This window comes from Triticum aestivum, chromosome 4D (genome assembly GCF_018294505.1).
Source record: "Triticum aestivum cultivar Chinese Spring chromosome 4D, IWGSC CS RefSeq v2.1, whole genome shotgun sequence".
NCBI lineage: Eukaryota > Viridiplantae > Streptophyta > Magnoliopsida > Poales > Poaceae > Triticum > Triticum aestivum.
In genome coordinates this window covers 254,855,265-254,882,349 of record NC_057805.1, presented here as the reverse complement: position 1 = coordinate 254,882,349, position 27,085 = coordinate 254,855,265, and the positions used below count along the sequence as shown (strand labels likewise).

General features: G+C 43.8%; 1 protein-coding gene across 2 annotated transcripts; it reads right to left on the bottom strand.

Annotated features, from left to right (window-relative positions):
- Positions 1-116: 116 nt before the first annotated feature.
- LOC123097405 (protein IWS1 homolog A) lies at positions 117-17,664 on the bottom strand. 2 transcript variants are annotated; one of them, XM_044519118.1, is made up of 9 exons: positions 17,431-17,664; positions 16,493-16,598; positions 14,436-14,698; positions 4,794-4,944; positions 4,362-4,670; positions 4,201-4,265; positions 3,995-4,119; positions 1,355-1,597; positions 117-485 (listed from the first exon to the last, which is right to left on the bottom strand). In XM_044519118.1, exons 1-9 carry the CDS (start codon positions 17,538-17,540, stop codon positions 463-465), a joined length of 1,395 nt encoding a protein of 464 aa, XP_044375053.1. In that variant the 5' UTR covers positions 17,541-17,664; the 3' UTR covers positions 117-462. The 2 variants fall into 2 exon arrangements, with proteins under 2 accessions (XP_044375053.1, XP_044375054.1); XM_044519119.1 differs by having other exon boundaries at positions 4,794-4,899.
- Between the last annotated feature and the right edge of the window lie 9,421 nt (positions 17,665-27,085).

The window sequence follows — 27,085 nt, the reverse complement described above, 5'->3', positions numbered from 1 at the left end:
AACTTAGAACATTGGAGCTCCTCGCCTGCATCAGACCAGCCATAAAACTAAACGAAATATGACTACAACGAATAATCCCTAGCCACGACAAAATCACCACGAGTGGGCACCAGACATGACAATTTCTCAAAATTGATAAGATGCGACTTCTCGTGCGTCACACACACATTGAACAAACGTAATGTTGATGTAGCTTTCGAACTAGATGAAAACACGAATCTGAGCCAGCTGCCAAGATAACACGCCTGATATTATACATTAGGTTAAGGGACTACAGCAATGATTGCCTAGTGTATTAGTCTAATAAATATGCCCAGCCAATAATATAGTAGGGACCATATTAACGGCAGCATAAATAAGATGCCAGAAAGTAACTTCTGAACAACTGGCTTAATCCCGGCCCACAGCGAACCAGCCAAGGCCAGAACTACTTCCTTCTACCTTGTAGTAACGCCGCAAGAGTCAATCGCTCCCGTTTCCAGCATCTGAACATGCATAGAATTGTCACTATGGTAAGAAACAGATGTGGGCATTTCAGAGAGTGCATAAAGCTTTACATTAGGTGATTTAGCATGAGAGAACGACAAAATAGTTAACCGCTAACAAAGAAAATGTTTAAGGGCCTCTTTGGTTCACAAGATTCTTAAAATGCAGGAATAGGAAAAATACAGGATTGCAATGTCATGTCCATCTGAATCCTACAAGAATTTGGTTTGATTGATTGCTTCACAGGAAAAGCAAAGGATTCCTTTCCAACAGGTTTGAGTCGATGCTGAAATGTAGTACAATGGAATCCTTATGAAAAATTCCTATGGTATTCAGTACCTACGAATCAAAGGACCAGCACATGAAAATTCCCCAAGGGTTTCAACCCTCCAAAATTCCCATGGAAATCCTTTGAATCAAAAAGTTATTTTTTTTCCATTAGATTGTGTGGCTCAAACAGCTACACATATTTTAGGCAATTTGAATCATGGTCACTCCTTTACTAGTAAGCGTAGGAATCTACAGAAAACAGATGTAAATGGATATGTATGCAGGAGTTTCCTGAAATTCTCAAACTGAAAAATGTCTGACTTCTATGGCACTACAAAGTTTCAGGATCAAACTTGATACTATTTGCAGGATACAAAAGAAGATAAATATAGGTGCCAAAGTGATAAAAACATTTAAAACACCACCTAGTGCTGCCTGCCAGGTTCATATCTTTCAAAGTTCAATTTTTCCAAACTTCATCGCAAAAAAGTTAATGTAGACAACAATTGATATTTCTCCTCAATACAACAGTAAAGAAAGTTGTAAATAGCAATGCTGTTGACAGTAAATTCAAATGTTACAAACTATTGAATCATACCATCAGCACATCCATCTCCAGCTTCTGCATCGTCGTCGTCACCTTTATCTCCACCCTCCACATTCTCCTCTTCACCATCATCATCATCATCATCATCGCTGTCACTATCAGCTTCAATTTTAGGCACTGGCAGGGGTATAAAACTAGATGCATTTCTCCTACGAGAACTCGTGATAATATTGCTCATGTCTATGCCCTCAAGATCCTTTGCTCTTTCCTTTCTTTTTCTCACTGCTTTAATTTCTGTTTAAAAAATGCATAACAGTTAGGCAAGTCAACTGATTACATGTAACATACACATGCTTCAAGTAATCTATACATTAACTCCAGGCAGCACTCACAACAGAAAAAATATACATAACCAGCTAAAAGAGTTCAGGAGCAAGGTTACCCCATCACAATTCAGTCACATATATTATTATTTGGAAACACATTCTACAGTGTTCATAGTTTTGAGAAACACGTGCTAGTTTTCCTATTCTGTTTTAAGATTCAAGACTCGTTAATGCACTATTCCTAAATCTCTACTTACTATAAAGAGAGAGTTTTGTCTTCTGTCCTGAGATCCTTCCTACCCCCGCATGATAAAAAATGGGAGAAAAAATATCATCGCAAAATCAGGAGAAAAACTCCATGCATGATCGGTTAGGGCAAAAAAGAAACAGAAAAAAAAAACATACACGCCCGCGTCCTCGTGTCACCGAAGTACAACTGCCCTTCTCTTATGTAGAACTCTCCTGTGCTCTCTTATGTAGACCGGAGGCGGCCACAGGGGGAAAGAAGGACCGCGGGGTGAGGCTGGAACGTGCTCTCGATTGGTTGCGCAACAAGACAGGGTCACAGGGCCAGACGCTCGTCATCTCCCACATCCACACGCAGCGCCATTAGGCACACCACCGAGGTGGCTTCGTCACCGGTGGCACTGGATGGTCGCAGATGGAAAGCCCAGCCTCTGTGATAGGCCGCAATGAAGCCGGACTGGTGGGTGGTGGACAGCGAGTTGGCGTACCTCACCGCAATCGCTCCGCCATCTCACGGGATAACCTCCAAACTGCCGCCGCAAGAAGATGCGCGAGAAGTTCATGCGCCTCGACCTCCCATGGCCATCATCTCCTCGGAATTTGGTGACCTTCACCGCCAAAGACGCCAACGAGGTCACCTTCCTGGCTTGCAGCTTCTTCGTCGTGAGCCCAGGAGATGGCATGACCTTTGTGCCTCCCTCCTCATGCTAAGTTGCCATGGCCGATGTTCACAGCGGCTGGAGCCGATCTCAGGTTCAATTTTTCAGAGCTCTTCCACCCCGGAGCCGGTGAGTCCCGCCGGAGAAGCCACTCTCCCTTCTGTTCTACCTCAGCAGCAGCAGCCCTCAAAACCGCGACTCCCCTAGAGCCACGGGCGGCGAGGACAGGCACGAAGCTATCCCATCTGTTGAAGCCGACTAGACTAACAGCCTTCTCAGATCCCAGGTTGCCTCGTTCCTTGCCCCTCCCTATTGTTTGTTTTATCAGTGCATCAAGTTACCATATCAAGAGTTTGCTAAAAATGCTTGGCAGAGATTTATACCTTTTAATATGCTTGCCATGTGTTTGTTAGAATGATTTACAGAAAGAAATTGGTTTAACATGAGATTGGTTTGGTTTTATCAATTGTTGAAAAACGTTTCCAAAGATGCATGTTTTATTTGCAGGCATTTAGATGATTTAGGCAAGACTTGATTGAAAGGAAAATATGGTGGGAGCTCAGCTCAAACCTGCTTGGGCAAATCCGTGGTGGTGTTTTGTGGAGATGGCCAACATGATTTGTGTCAGTGATCCGGAAAAGAATGTTCAGAAGAACAATAGAGCACCAACAACGGGTTAAAGGTATGTATAGGCACGGATGCAGAAGACCAATGGACCATCAGCCTAGCAAAGCATTCGTGCTCTGTTTTTTGGCCAGAATCTGTTTCTAGATCATCATTATTACTTGCTGCTTTTGACGCATCTCATATATTTCTTGCTCATCGAATGTACTCATCATTTACCTGGAGATGGTCCGCCATAGATACTATTCAAGAATACAAGGCATCTAACTGATGCAACATTTGAGTGGTAAGAAGTACACTAAGTTGTTTCTCAGATTCATGAGCACGTAGTGGTTTATTTTTTATTCATTGCAACAAACGAACGCTTTGCTAGTCAAGGCAGAAACTCAGATCTGTGTGCGTGGGTTCACAACCTTGTGCACCCACCGCTTGATCCTGCACCCAAGGAGAGTTCTCCAAGGTAAAAGAGTTCGAACGAGATTATCCCATCACAATTCAGTCATGCAGTATATATTATTATTGGGAACAAACACCTTCCATAATGTTCATAGTTTTGACGAACATGCGATAATTTTTCCTTTTTCTGTTTTAAGATGCAAGGGACAAGACTCATTACCGCACTTTCTAAATCAAGGTAGAAGTGAGAATCGGATCGGGTGGGCAGATTCACAACCTTGTGCACCCACCGCTGGATCCTGCACCCAAGCAGAGTTCTCCACAAAGAACAATTCGATTACCTAACATCCTATTGCTACCCATATAAACTTTAGAAAATGAAACAACTAACAGAAGCTTCCGCACGTAATAATTACAAGTAATTCAGCAACAAACTGGACCTTTCTCAGAAGGGTGTGAAGACAATCCTTCCTTTTCAAGTATATCCTCCAACTCCTTTATCAAACAAGCCTCACGCTTGCTCTCCGGGGCCTGCTTTGCCCTCCGATACACAGAAGGTGGCACACTAGTTTAAGATAACACATTAGTAAAATTCGTTATTTGAAAATGCATCAACTTGCATTCAAGTATCCAAAGTAAGGATTACCTCATTCCACAAGATTTTATTACTGACTTAAGACGTTCTACTCGTTTGCCATGGGCTGGAGCTGCCTGTTGTTTTTGCGCAAATCAAAATATAAAAACGGTAAAGCTAATATATCGAGAGAACAAGTATTCCAGAACCCAACATAAAAAACAAATAAAAACCTTCTTATCATTCACAGCAGATGAAAGGGGATTATCTTCTGCAGAATTTTGACCTTGATCTTTATCACTTTTATTGTCTCTTTTTGCAAAAAAAATCTGCTGTTTTATATATCTGCCTTTTTCAGCCCCCCTCTTTATTGGCCTTATATCCTCATCACTGTCTTCCTTCTCACTATGACTATTATTTAGTTCAGAGGTATCAGAGTCTTGACGAGCTCTTTTAGAGCCTTTACTTGTTTTCTGACCAGCATCCTTGCAAGCCTCCTGTTTACTATGATCCGTTGTTCCATTTTCAGGTTCTTGCAAAACCTATCATACAGAAAAATAAGAGAAACACAGTCAAAAAAGTCTTTCTAAGCTAAAGCTAATTCAAGCATCACACCACATGAGCTAACCAAATAGACACGTTTCTAATGCACATTTAAAACTTACTCTATCTAACTCTTTGGTAATAAAATCCTTAAAAGCATCCAAAGCTTTCCTCTCAAGTTTGAGGTCTTCTTCTAAAGTCCGTCGAACTCCTAGTAGAGTAAGAGTTCTGCATTGCTTCATTTTGTGAATACATGCTGAATAATCAAACACGCTACAAACAGGTAAAATGGATGTTGGAATGTTCTGTAGAAAGTCACTTATGCTCTCCTCATTTAGATTTAATCCAGACTCCAGCATTCAAACCAAAATCAAGTAAATACAAACCTACATGCTTTCGCCAAGATAAAATAGACATGCCTAAAAAGTATGAAAAAATCTGAAGCATAATTAGAACAAGACATGTTGAAGTGTATAATTAAACTCGATATAAAATTTCTCGTACATTAATAGTCAGTACCTGATAATTCATTTTAAGATGAGTACTTTATAATGCTAACACAATCAATCTTTACTATTAAATGGGAATTGGTACGTTCGCTTCCTTGCCTCCAGGGTTTTCCTCCCTCCTATGATTCCCTCCCCCACCTTCTCCGTTCCGATTTTTTTCTCCTGCCTTTGTTTACGCGTGAAATAGGTTTTTCCTCCATTGGGTTTTTAATCCCTCATGAGTCGGACGGCTCCCTCTCACCTCTTCCCACTTGAGAGGCCCAACACTCCTGGCTATGGCGTACCCTAGATGGCCGCCACCGATGACAGCTCATCCCTCGCCCTCGATCCCGCTCGGAGCAAGTCAGACGAGGTGGTGACCTCCACGGCTGCTCCTCCTCCAAACCCCTCCCCAGCCGTAAAGCCTAAGGCGGCTAGAAATCGAGGGGTACCCCGTGGAACACATCTCCATCAGCTGACTGGAGACCTGCATCATCTTGCCGACACTGAGCCTCGCCTTCGACATAGGCTGGTGCTCGCAGCATGCCATGTCGAGCAGCCTCCCATGTATGTTGCCACGCCAGGGTTCTACAGGCTGCACCCACCCGCCATCTTCGTCCCCAAGTACCTCATGGAGCTCTCCTATGGTGAGTTCATCGGATGTATTGCCAATGTGGTGAGCTGCTCGGATGTGTGCCATTTATCTCTCCTGCTTGCATCGCATGCTTTGATCTTTTTTGGAGTTCTTTAGTTTGATCATATTTCTTCATTAGATTTGTGTAGGCCATGTAGAAGGCCATCATCAGGAAGGCTGGAAGGGTGAGGATCTGGAGGCCATGCCAGGTTTCATATAGGTTAGTTTCGAGGAAAAGTGGTAAAGCAAAACAAGGATACCACATTGATTTATAAATTAGATCATTGTGGAGCTCAATCGAAAGGGAAAACGGGATTTATAGCAACAAGGCAGAGTGGGGATTCGGTTTTTGATGATTAGTAGTGAGATCGATCAATGCATGAGATGGATTTGGATGGGGTGGGTTTGCTCAGGAGGAGGTGAGAGAAGGACGTAGGTAGAAGAACCTTGAGACGATGGTGAGACTGCTGATTCAACCCTTCTTTATTTGGTTGGCCCTATATTGTTTGGGCCTTTCATGTGCATGTATGGCAACCATTTATTTGTGCAAAACTATGTCTACCCTTGTTCACTAGATATGGTCAATCCGTAGGTTTAGTGATCCGATTATGGGGCTTTTATTATGGCACCGAACTGTGCATGAAATTTTGCTAGCCTCCTATTCTCGCTCTGAATATGTGAATCACATGACATTTTATTCCACAATATGTTCTTGTTGAACCGCTATGGGCCCTAGCCCATCTTGATATGTCTGTTGGGCCCAAGCCCATGAGTGGATCTGACCTAGAAGAGGTGCCCCTCCTCCTGTGTCCCGTGAGAGCCGCCACAAAGAGTGAACCACGCGAGCCACCAGACACAAGAAGGAATCCCGTCTGAAGGTACTCCCCTCCTGTACCAACATGGTATCAGATCAGGCGGCGGCAGTGGCGTAGTCGCTCGCCATCGAGGTGGCAGGGCCAGGCGGGTAGAGGCGGCTGCGGGCGCGGCCGTGTGCGTGCGCGCGAGGCGGCAGTGCTGTGACGCGGCGGCGCGGGAGCTGCATGGCCGGCGGCGGCGGAGCCAGGAGCAGAGGCGGCTGGCGGATCTAGGAGCAGAGGCGGCTGGCGGTGCTGTGGCTGCACGACAGAGGAGGTGTGGCTCTGTCACTTTGTGGGAGCTCAATCTGGATTAGGACGTGCTCGGGCTGGACCGCTGGTGTGTCTGCTGTTGCTACTTGTCTCTGCAGCTTGCTCGTGAGGCTGTGGATTCAAATTTTCTTTTGGGGACTTGCTGCGGTGTGGCTGCTGGGAGTGTGGTGTGGCTGCTGCCGTTGAGAGCTGCTACTGTCGAGTAACTGGACTGTGTTATTCTGGGGGTTGCTGCTGCTGTTTATCCCGACCAACGATGGCTGAACCAAATGCTCTTGCTGAGGCTTTCGAGAAGCTAGCGAAGATCCTCGCAGAGTCCAACTCTGGGGCCAACGCTCCTCGACAGGAAGTGTCTCAGAAACTTGAAATGTCGCCTCTGGACATGAAGCTAGGGGGCGACAAATTATTTGAGTTGGTCCAGGAGGGCTTTGTGGGCTGTGGAGCAGAAGGAGCTTGATGGACATTTGCTGGGCACCGTTGCAGAACCAGGAGACAAGTGTAGTGCAGAGGGAAAGAGGTGGAAGGTCATCCACTCCGTACTTATGGTGTGGTTGTTGAACTCCGTGGTGCCCTCCATTGGACGCTCCGTGGAGGGGCTATCCACACCTGCAGAGATATGGAAGATTCTGTACACCCAGTACTCTGGCAAGGGCAATGTCATGCTCATTGCTCAGATTGAGGACAAGATTAGGTTGCTGCGCCAAGATGATGACATGTCAGTGATGGCATACGTGGCAGAACTGCAGGCTCTATGGGCAGACCAGGATAACTGCGACCCTTTGGAACTCTATGATGCCGCTTCAATCGAGTCAGGGCACAAATGGATGGCACGGAGACATGTGCTGAAACTTTTGGCTGGCCTCAAAGGTTGCTTTGATGGCAGGAAGGCTTCCCTGATGCACCTAGTCTGCCTACCATTGCCGAGGCTATTGCAGCGATGACTCAAGAGGAGGTGCGCCTATCTCTTGAGCATGCAGACGTGAAGGTTGTGCCAGCTTCGACATTTGCAGCCACTGAGCGCATGGAGTGGGGAGATCCCAACAAATGTCATATCTGTGGGGAGGCGGGACACTGGAAGAGGGAATGTCCAACTCGTGGCAGAGGCAGGGGATACAACAGAGGGGGAACTGGCAGAGGCAGGAGTGCTAGAGGCAGAGGTGGATACTCACAGACCTCACGGGGTCAGGCTTCTAGGGGCAGAGGTGGCTACTCAGGACACTCGGGGGGTCAGAGGGCTCACATGGCCGTTGCAGGAGACATGGGGACATCAAAAGGCAAGGATGTTGATGATGCTGCCTATGGTCACTTTGCTCACTGGGCCTCCACTGATGAAGGTAATTTGGAAAGAGCATCTCTTGCTACTAATGAAAGTGCTCCAGAGTGGGTTCTTGACTCTGGAGCATCTAAGCATGTTGCTAGTAAATCCTGTGTGTTCGAGTCTTACAATAAGCATCCCCCTTCTCACACGGGCACTATACAAACGGCTGATGGCACAAAACAGCCTGTCATAGGGATTGGTACAGTAAAGTGCACTCCAACCATCTCCCTATCCTCAGTTTTACATGTGCCAGCTTGTCCTGTCAATTTGGTATCTTTCAGTGCTCTCGTTGATGACATAGACTGTCGTGTGATCCTTGACAAATTCGGTTGCGTGATTCAGGAGCGACAGACGAGGCAGATGGTTGGGACTGGCACCAGGCATAGGGGGCTCTGGTACATGGACCAGGAGGTGCAGCCGAACTTGGTGTGTGCTGCGACCATGGAGGACAAGGAGAAGGAGGTGATGATCCATCACTGTAGGATGGGGCATATATCTTTTGATAAGATGAGTAGAATCTTTCCGGATGTTATGTGTGGGATAGGCAAGGGCAAGTTGACATGTGATGCTTGTGAATATGCCAAACACACAAGAGCCTCATATGTGAGTAAGGGGCTTAGAAGCATATCCCTGTTTGTGTTGATTCATTCGGATGTATGGACTTGCCCAGTTGTGTCAATGAATGGAATGAAGTACTTTGTTACATTCATCGATTGCTATTCTCGTATGACTTGGCTTTATTTGATGCGTCACAAAGATGAGGTGTTTAGCTGTTTTCAGAATTTCCATGCCTTCATGAAGAATCAATTTCAGGTGCAGGTGCAGGTGATCAGGACTGACAATGGTATAGAGTATGTGAACAACACCTTTGGGGCCTTCTTGTCTGATCAAGGTATTCTTCATCAAACATCATGCCCAGACACCCCTCCTCAGAATGGAGTGGCAGAAAGGAAGAATCGACATATTCTTGAGGTTGCTCGGTCATTGATGTTTACAATGAATGTGCCCAAGTTCTTGTGGAGTGAAGCAGTTATGACAGCCACATACCTGATCAACCGGACACCATCAAGAATACTAGGCATGAAATCGCCGTGTGAGCTAGTATACGGAGAAACTAAGTTTGTTGTTCCCTCAAAGTTGTTTGGCAGTACTTGTTTTGTTCGTGATCATCGTCCTTCTGTTGGGAAACTTGATCCGCGAGCAGTGAAGTGTATTTTTCTGGGCTATTCTTCTAGTCAACAGGGGTATACATGTTGGTGTCCCTCTGAGAAGCGTAGGTTTGTCAGTATGGATGTCACCTTCAGGGAGTCTGAGCCATTCTATGGTGAGCCCACAGATCTAAGTGTGTTGCTTCAAGGGCTTGACCATTCACACTCTGTGCAGGATGGTCAAGAGGGGGAGAAGGCTGTATCTCGCACTCAGGAGGGTTCTGTGGACACCAACACTAATGATGATGTGCGGGTTCAAGTCCAGCCAATTGTGGGTACAATTCCAGTTGGTACTCTCACTGATGGTGATGTGCAGGTTCAGGTCCAGGCACCAATGGGTTCCATTCAGATTGGTAATCTCCAGCTCCCTGTTCGAGATCGGTGGCAGAAGACTCCCCTAGTGTACTCTCGACGACAGCCACAAGTGCCACAAGTGCATGACTCGTCTGGTATATTCCCGGCGGCAACCACAAGTGCAGGGGGAGCAATCAGTGCCTGGGGAGCAGCAACGCAGTGGTGCAAGCTCATCTGACACAGTGGAACTGCCTATTGCATTGCGAAAGGGGACACGTGAAGCAACACAGAAGGCTTTACCACCGGAGGTTTTTGATGATCATGACATTGGAAATTATGTGTCTTATGAGGCTTTGTCTCCTTCCTATAGAGTGTTTGTTGCGTCTCTTCAAACTGTGTCAATCCCAAAGGATTGGAGGGCCGCAAAGCAAGATCCGAAGTGGCGTGAAGCGATGATAGAGGAGTTGGAAGCACTGAGAAAAAACAAGACCTGGGTGCTAACCACATTGCCGGCAGAAAAGAAAGCAGTGAGTTGTAAGTGGATCTATACAGTGAAGCAGAATCCCGAAGGGAAGGTGGAACAGTATAAGGCCAGATTGGTCGCCAGAGGATATAGTCAAACTTATGGAATTGACTATGATGAGACGTTTGCTCCCGTGGCAAAGATGAACATGGTAAGGATATTGGTCTCCTGTGCTGCAAACTTTGGGTGGAAATTGCATCAATTAGATGTCAAGAATGCCTTCTTGCATGGTGAGTTGCAGGAAGAAGTGTACATGAAGATACCACCAGGTTTTGGTACTTCAGAGACCACGGAGAAGGTATGCAGGCTGAAGAAATCCTTGTATGGACTGAAGCAATCACCGAGGGCATGGTTTGATAGGTTCAGACATGCTGTCCGTGGCATGGGGTATGGTCAGTGTAACGGTGACCACACGATGTTCTACAGGCACTTTGATATGAAGATCACCATTCTTGCTGTTTATGTGGATGACATTATCATCACTGGAGATGATAAGGAGGAAATAGAGAGATTGAAAGGCTGTCTAAGCAAGGAGTTTGAGGTAAAAGACTTGGGCAATCTAAAGTACTTCCTTGGCATAGAAGTGGCTCGGACAGAGAAGGGAATATCTTTGTGCCAACGAAAATGCACCTTGGATCTCTTGAGTGACATGGGCATGATGGGATGTCGTGCAGCCCCTACTCCGATTGAACAAAATCATCAAGTGACAGCACAATCAGGTGAGCTAGTGAATAAGGAAGATTATCATAAGCTGGTTGGGAGGTTATTGTACTTGTGTCATACAAGGCCTGACATTACGTACGCGCGTGGGGGTTGTGAGTAGATACATGCATGAACCAAGTAGTGGACATCTTGATATTGTTCACAGAATCCTGAGATACTTGAAGGGGACTCTGGGTAAAGGGTGGTGGTTTGTGAAGAGTGGACATCTTGAGGTGGATGGCTATAGTGACTCTGATTGGGCTAGCTGTCAAGATGATAGAAGATCAACTTCAGGCTACTGTGTGTTTGTGGGAGGAAATTTGGTGTCATGGAGAAACAAGAAACAGACTGTTGTGTCTAGATCAACAGCAGAAGCTGAGTATAGAGCATTAGCTCAAGGGTTGTGTGATATGCTCTGGGTGAAGCACCTGCTGTGCGAGTTGAAACTTCTGAGTAAGGGACCCTTGAGGGTGTGGTGTGACAATCAGTCAGCTATAGCCATTGCTAATAACCCAATTCAACATGATAGGACGAAGCATGTGGAAATTGATCGCGTCTTCATTAAAGAGAAACTTGATGCTGGGATCATCAGCCTTACACATGTCAGCTCTGGGCAGCAATTTGCAGACTGCTTGACAAAGGGACTGGGAACAAAGGACTGTAACTTGGCGTGTGACAAGATGGGGATGGTAGATATCTACCACCCATCTTGAGGGGGAGTGTTGAACCAGTATGCATGGTTTTTGAGTCGCTGATTAGTCGCTGTATAGTCGCCGACTAATCGCCAAGTCGTTTTCCAAAAATCAGGGCGACTTGCGACTATACAGCGACTTATCGCGACTATACAGCGACTTTCGTCGACTATACGCCGAGCCGCAGGGCTCGCGGCGACTCGCCAAGTCGCGACTCAAAAACCTTGCCGGTATGGGCCCTAGCCCATCTTGATATGTCTGTTGGGCCCAAGCCCATGAGTGGATTTGACCTAGAAGAGATGCCCCTCCTCTGTCCCGTGAGAGCCGCCACAAAAAGAGTGAACCACGCGAGCCACCAGACACGAGAAGGAATCCCGTCTGAAGGCACTCCCCTCCCGTACCAACAGTTCTCTAATTACATCAGAAATGGTGAATCATGAGAAATGTTACTCAATAACCAGGGCAAAGAATTGATACATGTTAAAATTTGATCAATTTAGGATTCAATGCCGAAGTGAACATGGTGTGAATGCCAGGCATATGAATAGGCACAACTACACCTTAAATGTTGCTATCCTGCTCATTGAGAACTTGAGATTGCTCATTTTGCTGCTTCGAAGAGTTAAGCTCCAACAATGGAGTGGCAGAGAGAGCTTGCCACTGGCATCACCTTGCTGAGTGCTTGCTTTCATGTCACAATCTCACTTTTAGGCATTTCATAGCCATAGAATAAATTGGAATTATTATGCTCAGTACACCAAATGGTGTTCCTAGGTAATGCACTGTATGAAACTAACTTTTGTCTTTAAGAGTGTGCAACTATGCACTGAAATGCTATGGATGATTTTTATCTTTATGGTGCTCATAACAGACTTTCATTTTGGATTTGTATGAATAGGCACAACTACACCAAATTGACTGTAGGTGTTCCACTTGCTTTCTGACCATGTTTGCACCACAACAATGCCACACTTATCCACACATTTAGGGCTTGGGCGCCCCCACGGTGTTATTAGTGTACCAGGAGGAGCCTAGCAGTTTAGGGCAGAGGAGTTCTCCGGTGTGAGCTATGAACAGGAGATGTTTTTATACATGGATAAGCGAGTTAAGAGTGAGTGGCCATATTAATTTAGCTGATATTTATCTTTGAGGTAACTTGCGAGAGAGCTAATTTACATCTTGTGTTGTGGTGTTTGCCTATAAATCTTTTATCATGTACATGTTGCAAACTTGATAGACATCAGACTGCTCGCTAATTAACATGGACATGATTCATTCTTTTTCTCCTTGATTCTTCATGTCATAGTTGTAGCTGCACAGATCATATTATTCTTATGTACGAACAAGCAGAAAAGTATGTTATAACTCACCACCCAGTGCTAGGCGTTGATTGGGTTACTTTTTTGTTTCAGATCTTAACAGCGGAGCGACAGTGCGATGGAAGTGGAGCTAGAGACTGAGCCTAGGATTAAGCAGAAGCGTAGTGAAGCCTATCATACATCAGGGCAGAGCTGGAGACAAGGCCATTTTTTGCTGCCTTACCTTCGTCAATGCGATGAAATATGGGCATGCTTTGGTATCCCGAGTCACTGTCTTCACCTTATATGTAAGATATTTGACTACTGAGTCGCTGGCACTGGCAGTTAAAATACATTGTGTAGATTACTTTGTCTGGTCTACTAGAATACAAGAGACACCAAGGTTGAATCAGCCAGGGAGGAGCTAACAATATGCCCCGAATCAGAATGGTATTGGTCAAAAAGTTCGTCAGTCTTAGCCGCTTCTTATGAATACAGTTAAAGTTCGTATTAGTGTCATTTTGGAGTACTAAATTTGTAGGAATGATATAATAGTTTCAATTAGACTAATTTATTGTAGTTTTATTTTATCAATAGATGTAGGAGTTTCTTACCTCTATGTTTTTTATTGAAGATTAAGATGTCTGGTATTATATCCATTGTCTACTTAGCAGGACATCTTTTGAACAAAAAATCTGTGAAACTTGCACATGTATCGTGGTCAAAATCTGCGAAGTAGAATTAATGACCTTTTGACCAAATGTTCAATTCCCGTATGTTTGTCGCCCGTGGCAACGCATGGGTATTATGCTAGTTATTATCACAAATGCTTGATAAAAGACCTGTCTTATAGCTTTCAATGGATCAATTATGCACTTAATAGTCTGTTATTATCACGGTTCCTAATAAATAATCAGATCACCGCAAACAACTAAATCTCATTGACCTTTTCAAGTTCCCAAGTTAAGTTTCCACCAGCTGTGACACTACACTGCCCACATGCCCTATAAATTATGCACTGCATATACAAGTTCCAACTGACGGTAATATTGCCCATTTCGGAAATAAATCTTTATAGCATGACAATGTGCAACATAACTATTTACTACTCATGAAACATTATCTTTTACTGGTCATGGGAAGAGAAAACTGTATCTCCAATATGAACCCCCCCCCCCCCAAAAAAAAAGATATTTCACGATGGGTATGGAAATACGAAATAATGTCTTCCAACTAAAATAATCAATCAGGTCACAGATGGAATGGTTGACCCCTTTTTACTTTCTACAGGCTCCCAGAAGCAAATTTTACAATTTTAAATTATCTAGTTCACGCCAATACTTCTGATGGCATATGTGCTTATGTCACAAGGTAAAGGTAGATGCTTATACTCAAGCGAGATATTAGTAATTGTTGGCCATCGCAAGGCTTTCAAAACAGTAACAGCAGAGATTAACAATGACAGGTTAAGGAGACATACTCTGAGTTCTCTCTGAAATAGGAAGCCCTTTTGTCAATAGCTTTCTTTATCATAGCTTCGGTGATATTACTACCAGAACTGTGATTTTTCACCCCCTCCGGGTCTTTATCGGTTTCACTGGATCTTGCCCCCTGCTCATCAGGACTGGAGGAGATTTTGTTTGAGCCCAACATTGGTTGGGCATCTTCTGATAAGTTATCCACTTTAGCTTCAGCCCTCTCTGATGCATTATCAGTATTCTCATTGTCACAACCAGAAAACACCTGGTATCGTGCACAACGGATAGTAAAAGTGAACATTACAGAAAGCTGAGTAAATAATATGTGATGAATACAAACCTAGCAGGTTCTATCTGAAATTAAGAAATAAAAATACTTCTGCCTCCATTCCAAATTAAATGAAGTTCTACCTTTGTCCTAAGTCAAACTTCTTTTTACCAAGTCTACAGAAAAATACATCCACATATACAAAACAAAATTAATTTAGTAGATCCATCATAAAATATATTTCCATACTACTCCCTCCGTTCCAAATTACTCGTCGTAGAAATAGATGTATGTAGAACTAAAATACATCTAGATACATCCATACCTGTGACAAGTAATTCGGAACGGAGGGAGTATATACTCCCTCTGTTCTAAATATAAGTCTTTTTAGAGATTCCACTATGGACTACAACATACGGATGTATATAGACATATTTTAGAGTGTAGATTCACTCATTTTGCTCCATATGTAGTCTCTTGTTGGAATCTCTAAAAAGACTTATATTTGGGAACGGAGGGAGTATATTTGATGTTGTAAAATATCAGCACAATTTCCTGTAGAATTGGGATAAAACTAGTAATTTAACAATTTGGAATGGAGGGAGTATTATACTAATGGACTAATTTTCTAAACTTCCAAACAAAACTTAAGGGAACTAACATCTGAACTATCACAATATTTTATCAAATAAAAAATATACATGATTAAAGTTCCCCAGTTACAAAATCTGGGCACACAAATTTTGAGTTCAACAACGAATTGACCAAAATCATGGACACAAAGGTTTAACGGTTGAAAGTAACAACATATTAGCTATACAAGTGCAATTAAATTTATCTAGCATGAGTACATACTGCACCTCATCATTCATTTCTCACTTATTAACTTGTCATATGAATGATAATCTCTAAATATCCTCCTGACTCCTGCTCATTGATATTCAATAGAAAAAGGTGATCTCCATGCATTTAAGTTAAGCAGATTTCATTCTCAGTGACAAGTCATCTGATATAGCATAAAAACTACTGCTTATTACTGCATGGCCTAGAGTGCTTAGCCATGCGTGTATCAAAATTTGGAATTAGTCATGCAATCAAACCAGTACTAGTCATAGGTACAGGTTAATGGACTCAAGTGCTTGTTCTACGACGTGTGTGTTATATCAAGTAAATGTTATTATGGTGTCTTCACAAGATATTAAATACGTTATGGGTACTCAGTTTTCACATTCACGTAAGTAGTCACATTATTATCTTGAAGATAATCAGTCAACTTTGCATTACAAAAGAAGATAAATTAGCCAACTACAATGCAGATTAAATAGGAGACAATTGTCCGTGCTTACTTTTGTAGTAAGACATAACATTTTTGGAATAAGAAAAAAAATTGCAGTGCTCTGAAGAGAGTAGGAGCTAGGCAGGCGGCAGGTTGGCACCTGCAGCCTACTAAGGACTTGGCAGGAACAGTCTACAATTCCGAGATAAAAAACTTCATTTTCTTAATCAAAAGATAAGCCGATCTGCAGAATACACTATTTGCAAAATAATCAGTGCTAGCTTCTTAGCGGATAAACAAATACAATTAACCTTCCATGCAGTCAAAAACAATAAAGGCCACGGATACCTTTATATAATTCAGCCCAATAGCTTCCGTAAATATTAGAAGTAACATTTAACAAAGTTAAGATAAAATATCGTTAACATATGGAACCATTAATTGCACTTGTGGTATTTTCTCCATGTTAATTATTGCATCATCGGAAAGCCCATGTACATTATCATCCATCATACCTTGTCTACACATTGCCTAATGAACTTTTTATGAGGATCAAGTGAATTTATCTTCAAATCCATGTCCTTCTCCAATGTTCTCCTCACACCTTCAAGAGTCAAATAGCTGAAAAGGGGAAACATTGGTGTTATATTCTTCTGCGTTGACCAAGCTAAATAAGAGGGCACAAATCGTCCAAAATTCCTTAAGGAAGAAGAAAACACTGGCCTCTACTTTTAGACTAGAAAGCATAGATGGACGGTACTACCCGACGCACCCAGGTCTACAGAAACACCTTAAGTTGTCATGATCTCTTCGAGTGTCGCCTGCTCACAAGAAATCTGCTTCCTAGCCCTTACTAACCTTTAATAGCTGCATTTGGTATAGCACTTGCAAGTTGCAACAGCTTTGCAGAACACCGCGGAGAGGAAGAACCAACCATGCACATTGCATTACAGGACACCAAGGTCCATTCCCTCTGGCTAACACATGTGCCCATACACAGCAATGAAGTGCCCACAAAATCGACAAAGCCAGCAGTACACAACAATTAACTGCCCGCGAGGTTCCAGTTCCCTCTGTCTAAAGGATAAAACCCTAGAGTTTCCTTTCCATCCCCCTTAAGACCTAAATCTTAGGAGCTACAGGTACTGTGCCACATTCTGGACGGACCTGGAATCAATGCAGCCTGTTGCATCTATTTGCCTCGACCACCATCATCGCACAGACTAAATTGAATCCAGACGACCAAAACCCTCTCGGTTCCAGAACAATAGAACATACACCAACGAGCCACAGACTGAAATTCGAACTCCGAAGCAGCCCATCCCCGTCGCCGAAACCCTCGGACAGCAACTCGCGCCGCGCGTCGCCCAGACAAAAACCCTAGAAGGCATAGACCCCGCACAACCAACTAGTCCGAGAAGGGGAAACGAGCAGAGGTGGAGAAGGCGCTCACTCGGCCTGCTTCTTGAAGAAGGGGACGCGGGCGCGGAGGGCCTCCATGATCTCCGCCTCCCTCCCCCTTGTAGCCGCGGCGGCGGCGGCGGCGGCGCCGTCCGCCTCCATGCGACGGTAGCAGTGATGGTAGACTTTTTTTTTTTTGCGGGGAGCAGTGATGGTAGACTGGTAGCAGTGAGGACTTCTTTCGGTGGTAACCGCGACTATCCCGCTGCTTCGGTCGTCTGCCTTGATGTGCACAAAGTTATGTTTTTGCAAGGCAACAACCAAGGCCTAGGGTGCTTTCGGAACTTTAGATGCAAAGTATATTTGCAGTTTTTTTTTATCTAACCAGCAAAAGAGCCGCAACGGGAGAAAAAAATAACACTCATTTCAACCTAATAAATTAAATCAGTGACGTTGCAATAATTTATATACTAGAAAAGAAGTAATAGGAAGGATAATTTATAAGAGCAAAAGAGCCCGTACGTTGCAACGGGAGAAAAAAAATAACACTCATTTCAACCCAATAAATTAAATCAGTGAAGTTGCAATAATTTATATATCAAAAAAATATAATAAAAAAGGATAATTTATAAACTAGATGTGAAACACATTTTTTTAGTTTGCCCGTGTGTGCCCTAACCTGTGTATATATATTAGTACAACATTGCCTAATCCTTATCTAGCTATAGATGGTGTTCGTCTCCTTTTCAGTTTTCACATCCTAGAGTCGAGTGCTCCCCTCCAAGCTGGCGTGCGGGATGAAACAAGGCGCGAGCAAGATGCATCATTATCGCACTCTCTCTACTCTTCATCCCTCCTCTCTCCTTCACTAGATAACCCGTTGCGTCAATGGTGTAAAGGGCGAGAGTAAGCCAATTATTAAAAGAGTGTGCATCAAAATATGTAGAGACGGAAGGAAACATATGAAAATAAGTACGGATTGATGATAGTCATACGGACAGGATTGTCATAATTTTCTTAGGTAAGATCCAAAATGATGCCAGATATAAAAGTCTCGATAGGTACTTATAGTAATACCAAGTTACGTAGCAAAGGACTATTGTGATCTGCTTAGATTGGATAGACAATCATGCAAAGGCCCTTGGACGTGCACTTGAAGGCGAAAGCATATGCACACCCTTTCTTCATGTTTGCCTTATGGAAGAAGCTGCTCCAGTTCTTTGTGAGTGTAGCCCTGTTGTCGACGCCCTTGATAAAGTGAGCCATGACATTGATGGTCCCGTCTCATGTACTAATTGGTAGCTCAGCATACATGTGCGGGAAGAGGCTTCTCTTAGAAAAGTGTGTGCTAAAGTACTGCAAATGAGGATAAAGGTTATTCAGTATATAGTTTGTCGGCATGTTCTTGTAGGAAACACAAGAATGCATTTGTTTAAAATTACCATTCTTTTGCTGTCAGTAGCAAATGTTTCTGTCATGCCAGGTGTTTTCTTGTCTTTGATGATATTTCGCAGATTGCGAACATTTTTGTTATACAGCTTAATTGTATTTCCCCACACACAGTGGACAGCGAACTTATAAGTAGTGCTCACCGGTCTTGCCTGCCAATTTACACAAAACTATGGAGTAGTATTTAGTATTTGTTGGAGGAGTTCATAAGCAAGTAATAGAGTTTTTATTGCGAGTAATATATTTTCCAGCTTTCAAATGGATTTTTTCCCTTTGAACTTTGGGACTGACCCGGCCTTGCGTGGGCGATGAATATATTCTAGTGTTGCTTGTGCTTGCGGCAGGGCGACAGTTCTATAAATGACAAGTAAGAGGGGTGTCGTGGAATTGTCACGGCGGATGTCCTAGTGAAAGGACTTAGTTGTGGAGCCATAGCGACGTGGTTAGCTTAAAGGGGTTAAAACGGGACAAAGGACGCGAGGAGTTTATACTGGTTCGGCCCCTTGCGGTGAAGGTAAAAGCCTAACCCAGTTTGAGGTGGTATTGCTAGGGTTTCGATTACTAGGGAGCGAATACGCTTGGCCTGGCTTTCGATCTGTTGTCTCTTGCCCTAAACCGCTGTCGGGTCGTCCCCTTATATACACGGGTTGACGCCCCGCAGTTTACAGAGTCCCGGCCGGCTCATACAAACGTGTCCGGCTCGGTAACTTATCTTACATGCCTTACAACACAAGTCACATATACATGACGGGTTATACTCACGGGCCTTAAGCCGTCTTTGGGTTTTGGGCCCTTGAACGAGCCTATTACATGAACCACCATCTTCAAGATATTCACGGGCATGGTTTATGAATCGCCCTTGGGATAACCCGGGCTCTCCTGGGCGGGTCATATTCAATAGTCATATCCCCAACAAGGGGTATTAAGCTTGGGTGGTATGATGTGAATTATCTAGAATTGGAATAACACAGTTACCATAGCGATAACTATTGGCGTGAGCCTGAGTCATATGGTTGATGTCAACATCATTGGTACCGTCGAGTTCCTCCTGTTTGACTGGGAGCATCTGCAAACAAGCAGTAAGATTATGAAGTTTATCTAATCGTGTGTGGCTTTATCTAGAGTTACAATGGGAAAACATAGGCAGGATTTTATATTTGATAATATAAGAAAACAGATTTGGAACTGAACACAGCTCTATAGATGATTAGTATGTGTAAGTGCATCTAGTGCCACCCCTAGTTGGTTTTGGAGTATTGACGACAAACCTGGTTGAGGGACTAATGTGTTTGTGAGAATTGCAGGATAACACAGGTAGTAGTCCCTCATTGATTCGGTTTACCTACCGGAGATGACCCCTAAAAATGTATGAAGACATTGAAGACAATGGTGGTATGTGAAGATATTCACATTGAAGACTATGACAAGAGAAGACATTGCGTGAAGACTATGGAGCACGAAGACTTAGTTGTTTCCTTTTCTTCTTTGTTGAGTCATAGGAACAACCGTACTATTAAGTGGGATCCCAGTGAACAAAGTCAGAGTGACTGAAGTGATGCTCAACCAAAATCCTATGTCTTCGAGCGAAGACAATGAGAGCAAATCTTATCCAGAGCTGGATGAGTCAGCTTTACTTGTAGCCCAAGTCAAGCTGCCGCGTGTGTTTGAAATCTGACCGTTGGAACACATGTCAGTTTCTGAGTGACCCATGGTCATTTCGGACAAATCAGGTCGGGTTGCCTAGTGGCTATAAATAGCCCACCCCCTACACCATAAATTGGTGGCTGCTCAGAGTTAGTGCACGGCTTTTGTCGTTTGAGAGCAACCCACCTTCGAAGCTTTTAAGAGAGAGAGAAATCCTTGCGAGGACAAAGCCCAAACACCCAGAGCCAAAGAGTGTTAGGCATCACTGAAGTCTTTCTGTCCGCGTGACCTGAAGACTTGTTACACTTGAGGACTGTGAATCCTCCAACCGGTTAGGCGTCGCGTTCTGAGCATCCAAGAGTCATTGTGTATCGCTGGTGAACGAAGTCTGTGAAGGTTTGGAAGTCTACCTTGAAGACTTACCAGAGTGATTGGGCAAGGACTGGGTGTCCTTAGCTCAAGGGGAATAAGGTGAAGACGTGGTCTTCTGAGTTGAATCTCAGCCTCCCTAACCAGGCGTACAGTTGTCACAACAACTGGAACTGGTCCAACAAATCCTGTGTCCTCAACAAATGACTGGTTCTATCCTCTCCCTCTCTTTACTTACAGTTTGTCTTCGTGAAGTCATTGCCTGCTTGCACTACCTGTTTGACTTCATTGTGTGACTACTATAATTGTTTGGCTTCATACTATCTTCCATCCTGATCTTTACTACCTAGCTGCTATTAGTCTTCGTGCTTTCAATTCATTGAATACTTGGCTATGGCTTGCTTAGTGTAGTCTACCTTCCGCTGCATATCAATAGGTTAATTTCTATTGTTTGTCTTCGAAACTATCATGTTTTGAAGACTTTCATAAAAATCGCCTATTCACCCCCCTCTAGTCGATAACTATCACTTTCAACTGGTATCAGAGCAAGGTACTCCCTTGTTCTGTGTGATTCGGTTTAATCACCTGGAGTTTTAGCTATGTCGACTGCAGGGATAATCAAAGTCTCCGCTGCTTGCCCCGTCTTCGATGGAACTGAATATCCCTACTGGAAGAATAAGATGCGCATGCATCTTGAAGCCATTGATGTTGACCTCTGGTATGTCGTCAAGAATGGCGTTCCCAAGACTGGTGAAGGTGTCACCCGTGCTGATGTCAAGAAGTTCATTCAACTGGATTCTATTGCCAAGAACATCATCTGTGGTCATCTGACCAAAGGACAGTATGGCCGTGTGAGTGCTCTGGAAACGTCGAAGCTAGTCTGGAACTGGCTCTCCAAGGTCAATGAAGGCGTCTCAACTCAGAGAGGTCAAAGGATCAGTGTTCTTCGCAACCTCTTCAACCGCTTCAAGAGAAACGACAATGAGAATGTCCAGCTCATGTTTGATCGCCTCACTGACATCACAAATGAGCTTCGTGCTCTCGGCGCCACTGAGATCACCAAGCATGAAATCGTCAAGACACTGCTGAGATCACTTGACAGCTCATTCGACACCCTTGCCCTGATGATACAAGAACGCCCTGACTTCAAGACACTCGATCCGTCTGCCATACTTGAGAGGCTCAACACACATGAGTTCCAGCTATCTGAGAAAAGAGATATCTATGGTCCCAACTATGGCCGAACTCGCGCCTTGAAGGCAAAAGCTGTTTCCTCATCTGAAGAAGAATCTGACTGCAGTTCTGATGATCCTGAAGACATTGGAAAGGAACTTGCTATGCTTGTGAAGAAGTTCTAGAAGTTCACTAAGAAGAAGGGCTTCAGAAAGTCTTCACGATCTAGCTCAAGAAATGATGAAGCTTCCACTCATGACTACAAGAAGAGAACATGTCACAAGTGCAAGAAACCTGGACACTACATCTCTGAGTGTCCACAGTGGGACAATGAGAACAACAAGAAGAAGAAGAGCAAGGAATATGATTCGGATGACAAGAAGAAGAAGAAATCCTCAAAGTCTTCTTCCAAGTCCTCATCCAAGTCTTCATCTCATAAGAAGAGCTCATCTGGCAAGGCTCGTGCTTTTGCTGGCAAGGAGATGGATTCAGAGGAGGAGTCTGCTTCTGAGGAGGCGGAGGTGGAGTCTGAGGAGGAGTCCGACCCTCGCGTTGCAAGTCTGGCTCTAGCTATAGCCTACGTTTCCAAGTCTATCTTCAACACTGAAGACAATGACCCCGTCACCAACGCTGATGCTAATGACAAGGACGGCTCTGCTCCCACCTACTGCTTCATGGCACGCGGTGCCAAAGTAAAATCACGCGATGCTTACTTTCAAACATCAAGTGAAGATGACTCTAATTGTGAATCCAAACCCAGCTACAAAACACTTGCTAAAATTGCAACTGAACAACAGAAAGCTATAGAACATACTCAAAAACTGTTAGACAAAAGCGATGACCTGTTGGACGCGGAAATGACCCGTTCTCAGTCCTTAATTGAAGACATAAAAAATCTTCATGTTAAGTATCAGGAACTTGAAAGTCGTCATGAAACGCTCTCAACCACTCATGAAAAGCTTTCATATGATTATATTCAAAGGAAGCAAGAGGTTGAGAAATTGAGAGCGGCTCATGAAGATCTTGAAAAAGAGAATGAGTCACTTCGCGCTCAACAGATCAGCTCCGCTCAGGAAGGATTTGAACCACCATGTCTAAAATGCCTTGAGCATGATAACGCTACTTCTGTTGCTGAATGTTGTACTGTTGCTACTGTTGCAATATCTTCAACTGTTGATGTGGTAACTAACCCCTCTGTTGAGGACACCACTACTATTGCTGATGAAAATGCTAGGTTGAAGACATTGCTTGAAACAGGGATGTACAAAAGTCTCAAAGGGCATCAGACACTGTGTGATGTCCTCAAAAAGCAGATTCTGAACCGAAACCCTAGGAAAGAGGGTGTTGGGTTCGAGAGGAAAATGAATGTTGATGGCTCCTACTGGAAGCCAGAGCAGTACCCCAAAACCACATGGGTTGCTGCAAAGGGATCTTCAGTGGATCCATCCACCTTATCTGGCTTCACTTGTGCTAACCCTATTATCATTGATGAATCCTTTGATGCAAACTATAAACTGTTTAAGAATCAGAATGGTGAAGTGTTTGCCAGGTATATTGGTACTAACTGCAGGAATGGGCCGCCTATGAAGAAGATCTGGGTTCCCAAAAGTTGTCTTGGGAATCTTCCCGTGAACGTCATCATGACACCACCTGGGAAGAAGACAAATCCCAGACCAAAGGCTTCATATGGTCCAAAGGCTTCATACAGATACATGACTCACCTGAGTCACCCTAACGCCAATGTTTTGCAGGGAAACCATACTCAGACTTACGAATATGAGCGTGTTTCTTCAAACCGCTATGTTCATAAAACTAAGAACTTTTCTGCTTATTCATATGAGTACTATTCACCTCCTGCAAGGCTATTTGCTAGGGCTCCAAAGCCGAAGTTCTCAAATGCTGCACTTAGACTCATTGCTTCTGAGCCACCCCTGAAGATGTGGGTGGTTAAGAAGAATTAACTTTATTTTGCAGGGAAAGGTCTCCAGCCAGAAATCAAAGGCGCCTGATGCTATTGCTGGGGACCTAAAACATCTTGTAGGGCGCAAGATCAAATGCCCAAATGGTCTTACTATGTATTTTGTTCCTGAATCGCTTGCCAATCATCCTATCAGTCCTAATCTTGATCTGAGCTTTGATAATCCTCTTGCCCATCTAATGTTTATGCTTCACAATACTCTTGGTGAAGCCTATCCCCCTAATTGTACTGTAGGGTATGACACGTCATGCTTCAGAATGAATTATGGACAGCGGATGCACTAATCATATGACTGGTGATCGAAGTCTTCTCATGGACTCAACCTTACGTCCATCTGACAAGAGTCACATCACATTTGCTGACACTGGTAAAAGCAAGGTATTGGGTCTAGGTAGAGTTGCAATCTAAAAGGATCAGCACATGGATAAAGTGATGCTTGTTGAATCCCTTGGTTTCAACTTAATGTCTGTCTCAATGCTTTGTGACTTGAACATGATTGTGATATTTGGAAAATATCGTTGCCTTGTACTAATGGAATCTGACAAGTCTCTAGTCTTTGAAGGGTACCGGAAAGATGATCTGTACATGGTAGATTTCTCAGCAGGACCACAGCTTGCCGTATGTCTTCTAGCAAAAGCTTCAGAGTGTTGGCACTGGCATCGGAGGCTAGGGCATGCTGGCATGAGGAACTTACACACTCTCGCAAAGAAGAAGCATGTCATAGGCATCGAGGGCGTCAAGTTCAAGAAGGATCACTTGTGCGGTGCCTGCGAAGCTGGAAAGATGACAAGGGCCAAGCATCCCTCGAAGACAATCATGACGACATCTCAACCCTTCGAGCTGCTACACATGGACTTATTTAGCCCTACTCACTACTCTACTCTTACTACTACTGCTTGTCTCTATGGTTTCGTCATTGTTGATGATTATTCAAGATATACGTGGGTGCAAATAATTCTCTACAAGACTAAAGTGCAGGATGTCTTCAGACGCTTCGCCAACCGTGCCATGAACAACTATGGCGTCAAGATCAAGCACATCAGGAGTGACAACGGCACTGAGTTCAAGAACACCGGCCTCGACCTTTACTTCGATACATTAGGCATCACTCATGAGTTCTTGATACGTCTCCAACGTATCTATAATTTATGAAGTATTCATGCTATTATATTATCCATCTTGGATGTTTTATGGGCTTTACTATGCACTTTTATATGATTTTTGGGACTAACCTATTGACCCAGAGCCCAGTACCAGTTCCTGTTTTTTCCCTTGTTTCAGTGTTTTGAAGAAAAGGAATATCAAACAGAGTCAAAACGGAATGAAACCTTCTGGATAAGTAATTTTTGGAAGGAAAGCAACTCGGGAGACTTGGAGTCCACGTCAAGAAAGCAACGAGGGAGGCACGAGGCAGGGGGCGTGCCCTCCACCCTCGTGGGCCCCTCGTGGCTCCCCTGACTTACTTCTTCCGCCTATATATATCCATATACCCTAAAACCTTCGGGGAACAGAATAGATCGGGAGTTCCGCCACCGCAAGCCTCTGTAGCCACCAAAACCCAATCGGGACCCTGTTCCGGCACCCTGCCAAAGGGGGGAACCCTCAACGGTGGCCATCTTCATCATCCCGGTGCTCTCCATGACGAGGAGGGAGTAGTTCACCCTCGGGGCTAAGGGTATGTACCAGTAGCTATGTGTTTGATCTCTCTCTCTCTCTCTCTCGTGTTCTTGATTTAGCACGATCTTGATGTATCGCAAGCTTTGCTATTATAGTTGGATCTTATGTTTCTTCTCCCCCTCTACTCTCTTGTAATGGATTGAGTTTTCCCTTTGAAGTTATCTTATCGGATTGAGTCTTTAATGATTTGAGAAAACTTGATGTATGTCTTGCCGTGCGTATCTGTGGTGACAATGGGATATCACGTGACTCACTTGAAGTATGTTTTGGTGATCAACTTGCGGGTTCCGCCCATGAACCTATGCATAGGGGATTTGCACACGTTTTCGTCTTGACTCTCCGGTAGAAACTTTGGGGCACTCTTTGAAGTACTTTGTGTTGGTTTGAATAGATGAATCTGAGATTGTGTGATGCATATCGTATAATCATGCCCACGGATACTTGAGGTGACATTGGAGTATCTAGGTGACATTAGGGTTTTGGTTGATTTGTGTCTTAAGGTGTTATTCTAGTACGAACTCTATGATAGATCGAACGGAAAGAATAGCTTCGTGTTATTTTACTACGGACCCTTGAATAGATAGATCAGAAAGGATAACTTTTAGGTGGTTTCGTACCCTACCATAATCTCTTCGTTTGTTCTCCGCTATTAGTGACTTTGGAGTGACTCTTTGTTGCATGTTGAGGGATAGTTATATGATCCAATTATGTTATTATTGTTGAGAGAACTTGCACTAGTGAAAGTATGAACCCTAGGCCTTGTTTCCTAGCATTGCAATACCGTTTACGCTCACTTTTATCATTAGTTAGCTTGCTGTTTTTATATTTTAAGATTACAAAACCTATATCTACCATCCATATTGCACTTGTATCACCATCTCTTCGCCGAACTAGTGCACCTATACAATTTACCATTGTATTGGGTGTGTTGGGGACACAAGAGACTCTTTGTTATTTGGTTGCAGGGTTGTTTGAGAGAGACCATCTTCATCCTACGCCTCCCACGGATTGATAAACCTTAGGTCATCCACTTGAGGGAAACTTGCTACTGTCCTACAGACCTCTGCACTTGGAGGCCCAACAACGTCTACAAGAAGAAGGTTGTGTAGTAGACATCAAGCTCTTTTCTGGCGTCGTTGCCGGGGAGGTGAGTGCTTGAAGGTATATCTTTAGATCTTGCAATCGAATCTTTTAGTTTCTTGTTTTATCACTAGTTTAGTCTATAAAAGAAAACTACAAAAAGTGGAATTAAGGGTGCCTCATATGCTTCATCTTTTTAATGTCTTTCGTGAAAATGATGGGAAGGGAAATTGTGCTCAAGTACTAGAAGAAGAATTACATAGAATGCTTGGCATAAAATATGTGAATGATGAGCATGATTGCAATGTTGTTAGTATGAATTCTTTGAATACCCATG

Coding starts and splice junctions, on each gene's coding strand:
- LOC123097405 (XM_044519118.1), bottom strand. CDS start 17,540: ATGGAGGCGGACGGCGCCGCCGCCGCCGCCGCCGCGGCTACAAGGGGG. Junction 1,598..3,994: donor TTCACACCCTTCTGAGAAAG/GTCCAGTTTGTT, acceptor TTTTTTAAACAG/AAATTAAAGCAGTGAGAAAA. Junction 486..1,354: donor TGGAGATGGATGTGCTGATG/GTATGATTCAAT, acceptor ATGCATGTTCAG/ATGCTGGAAACGGGAGCGAT.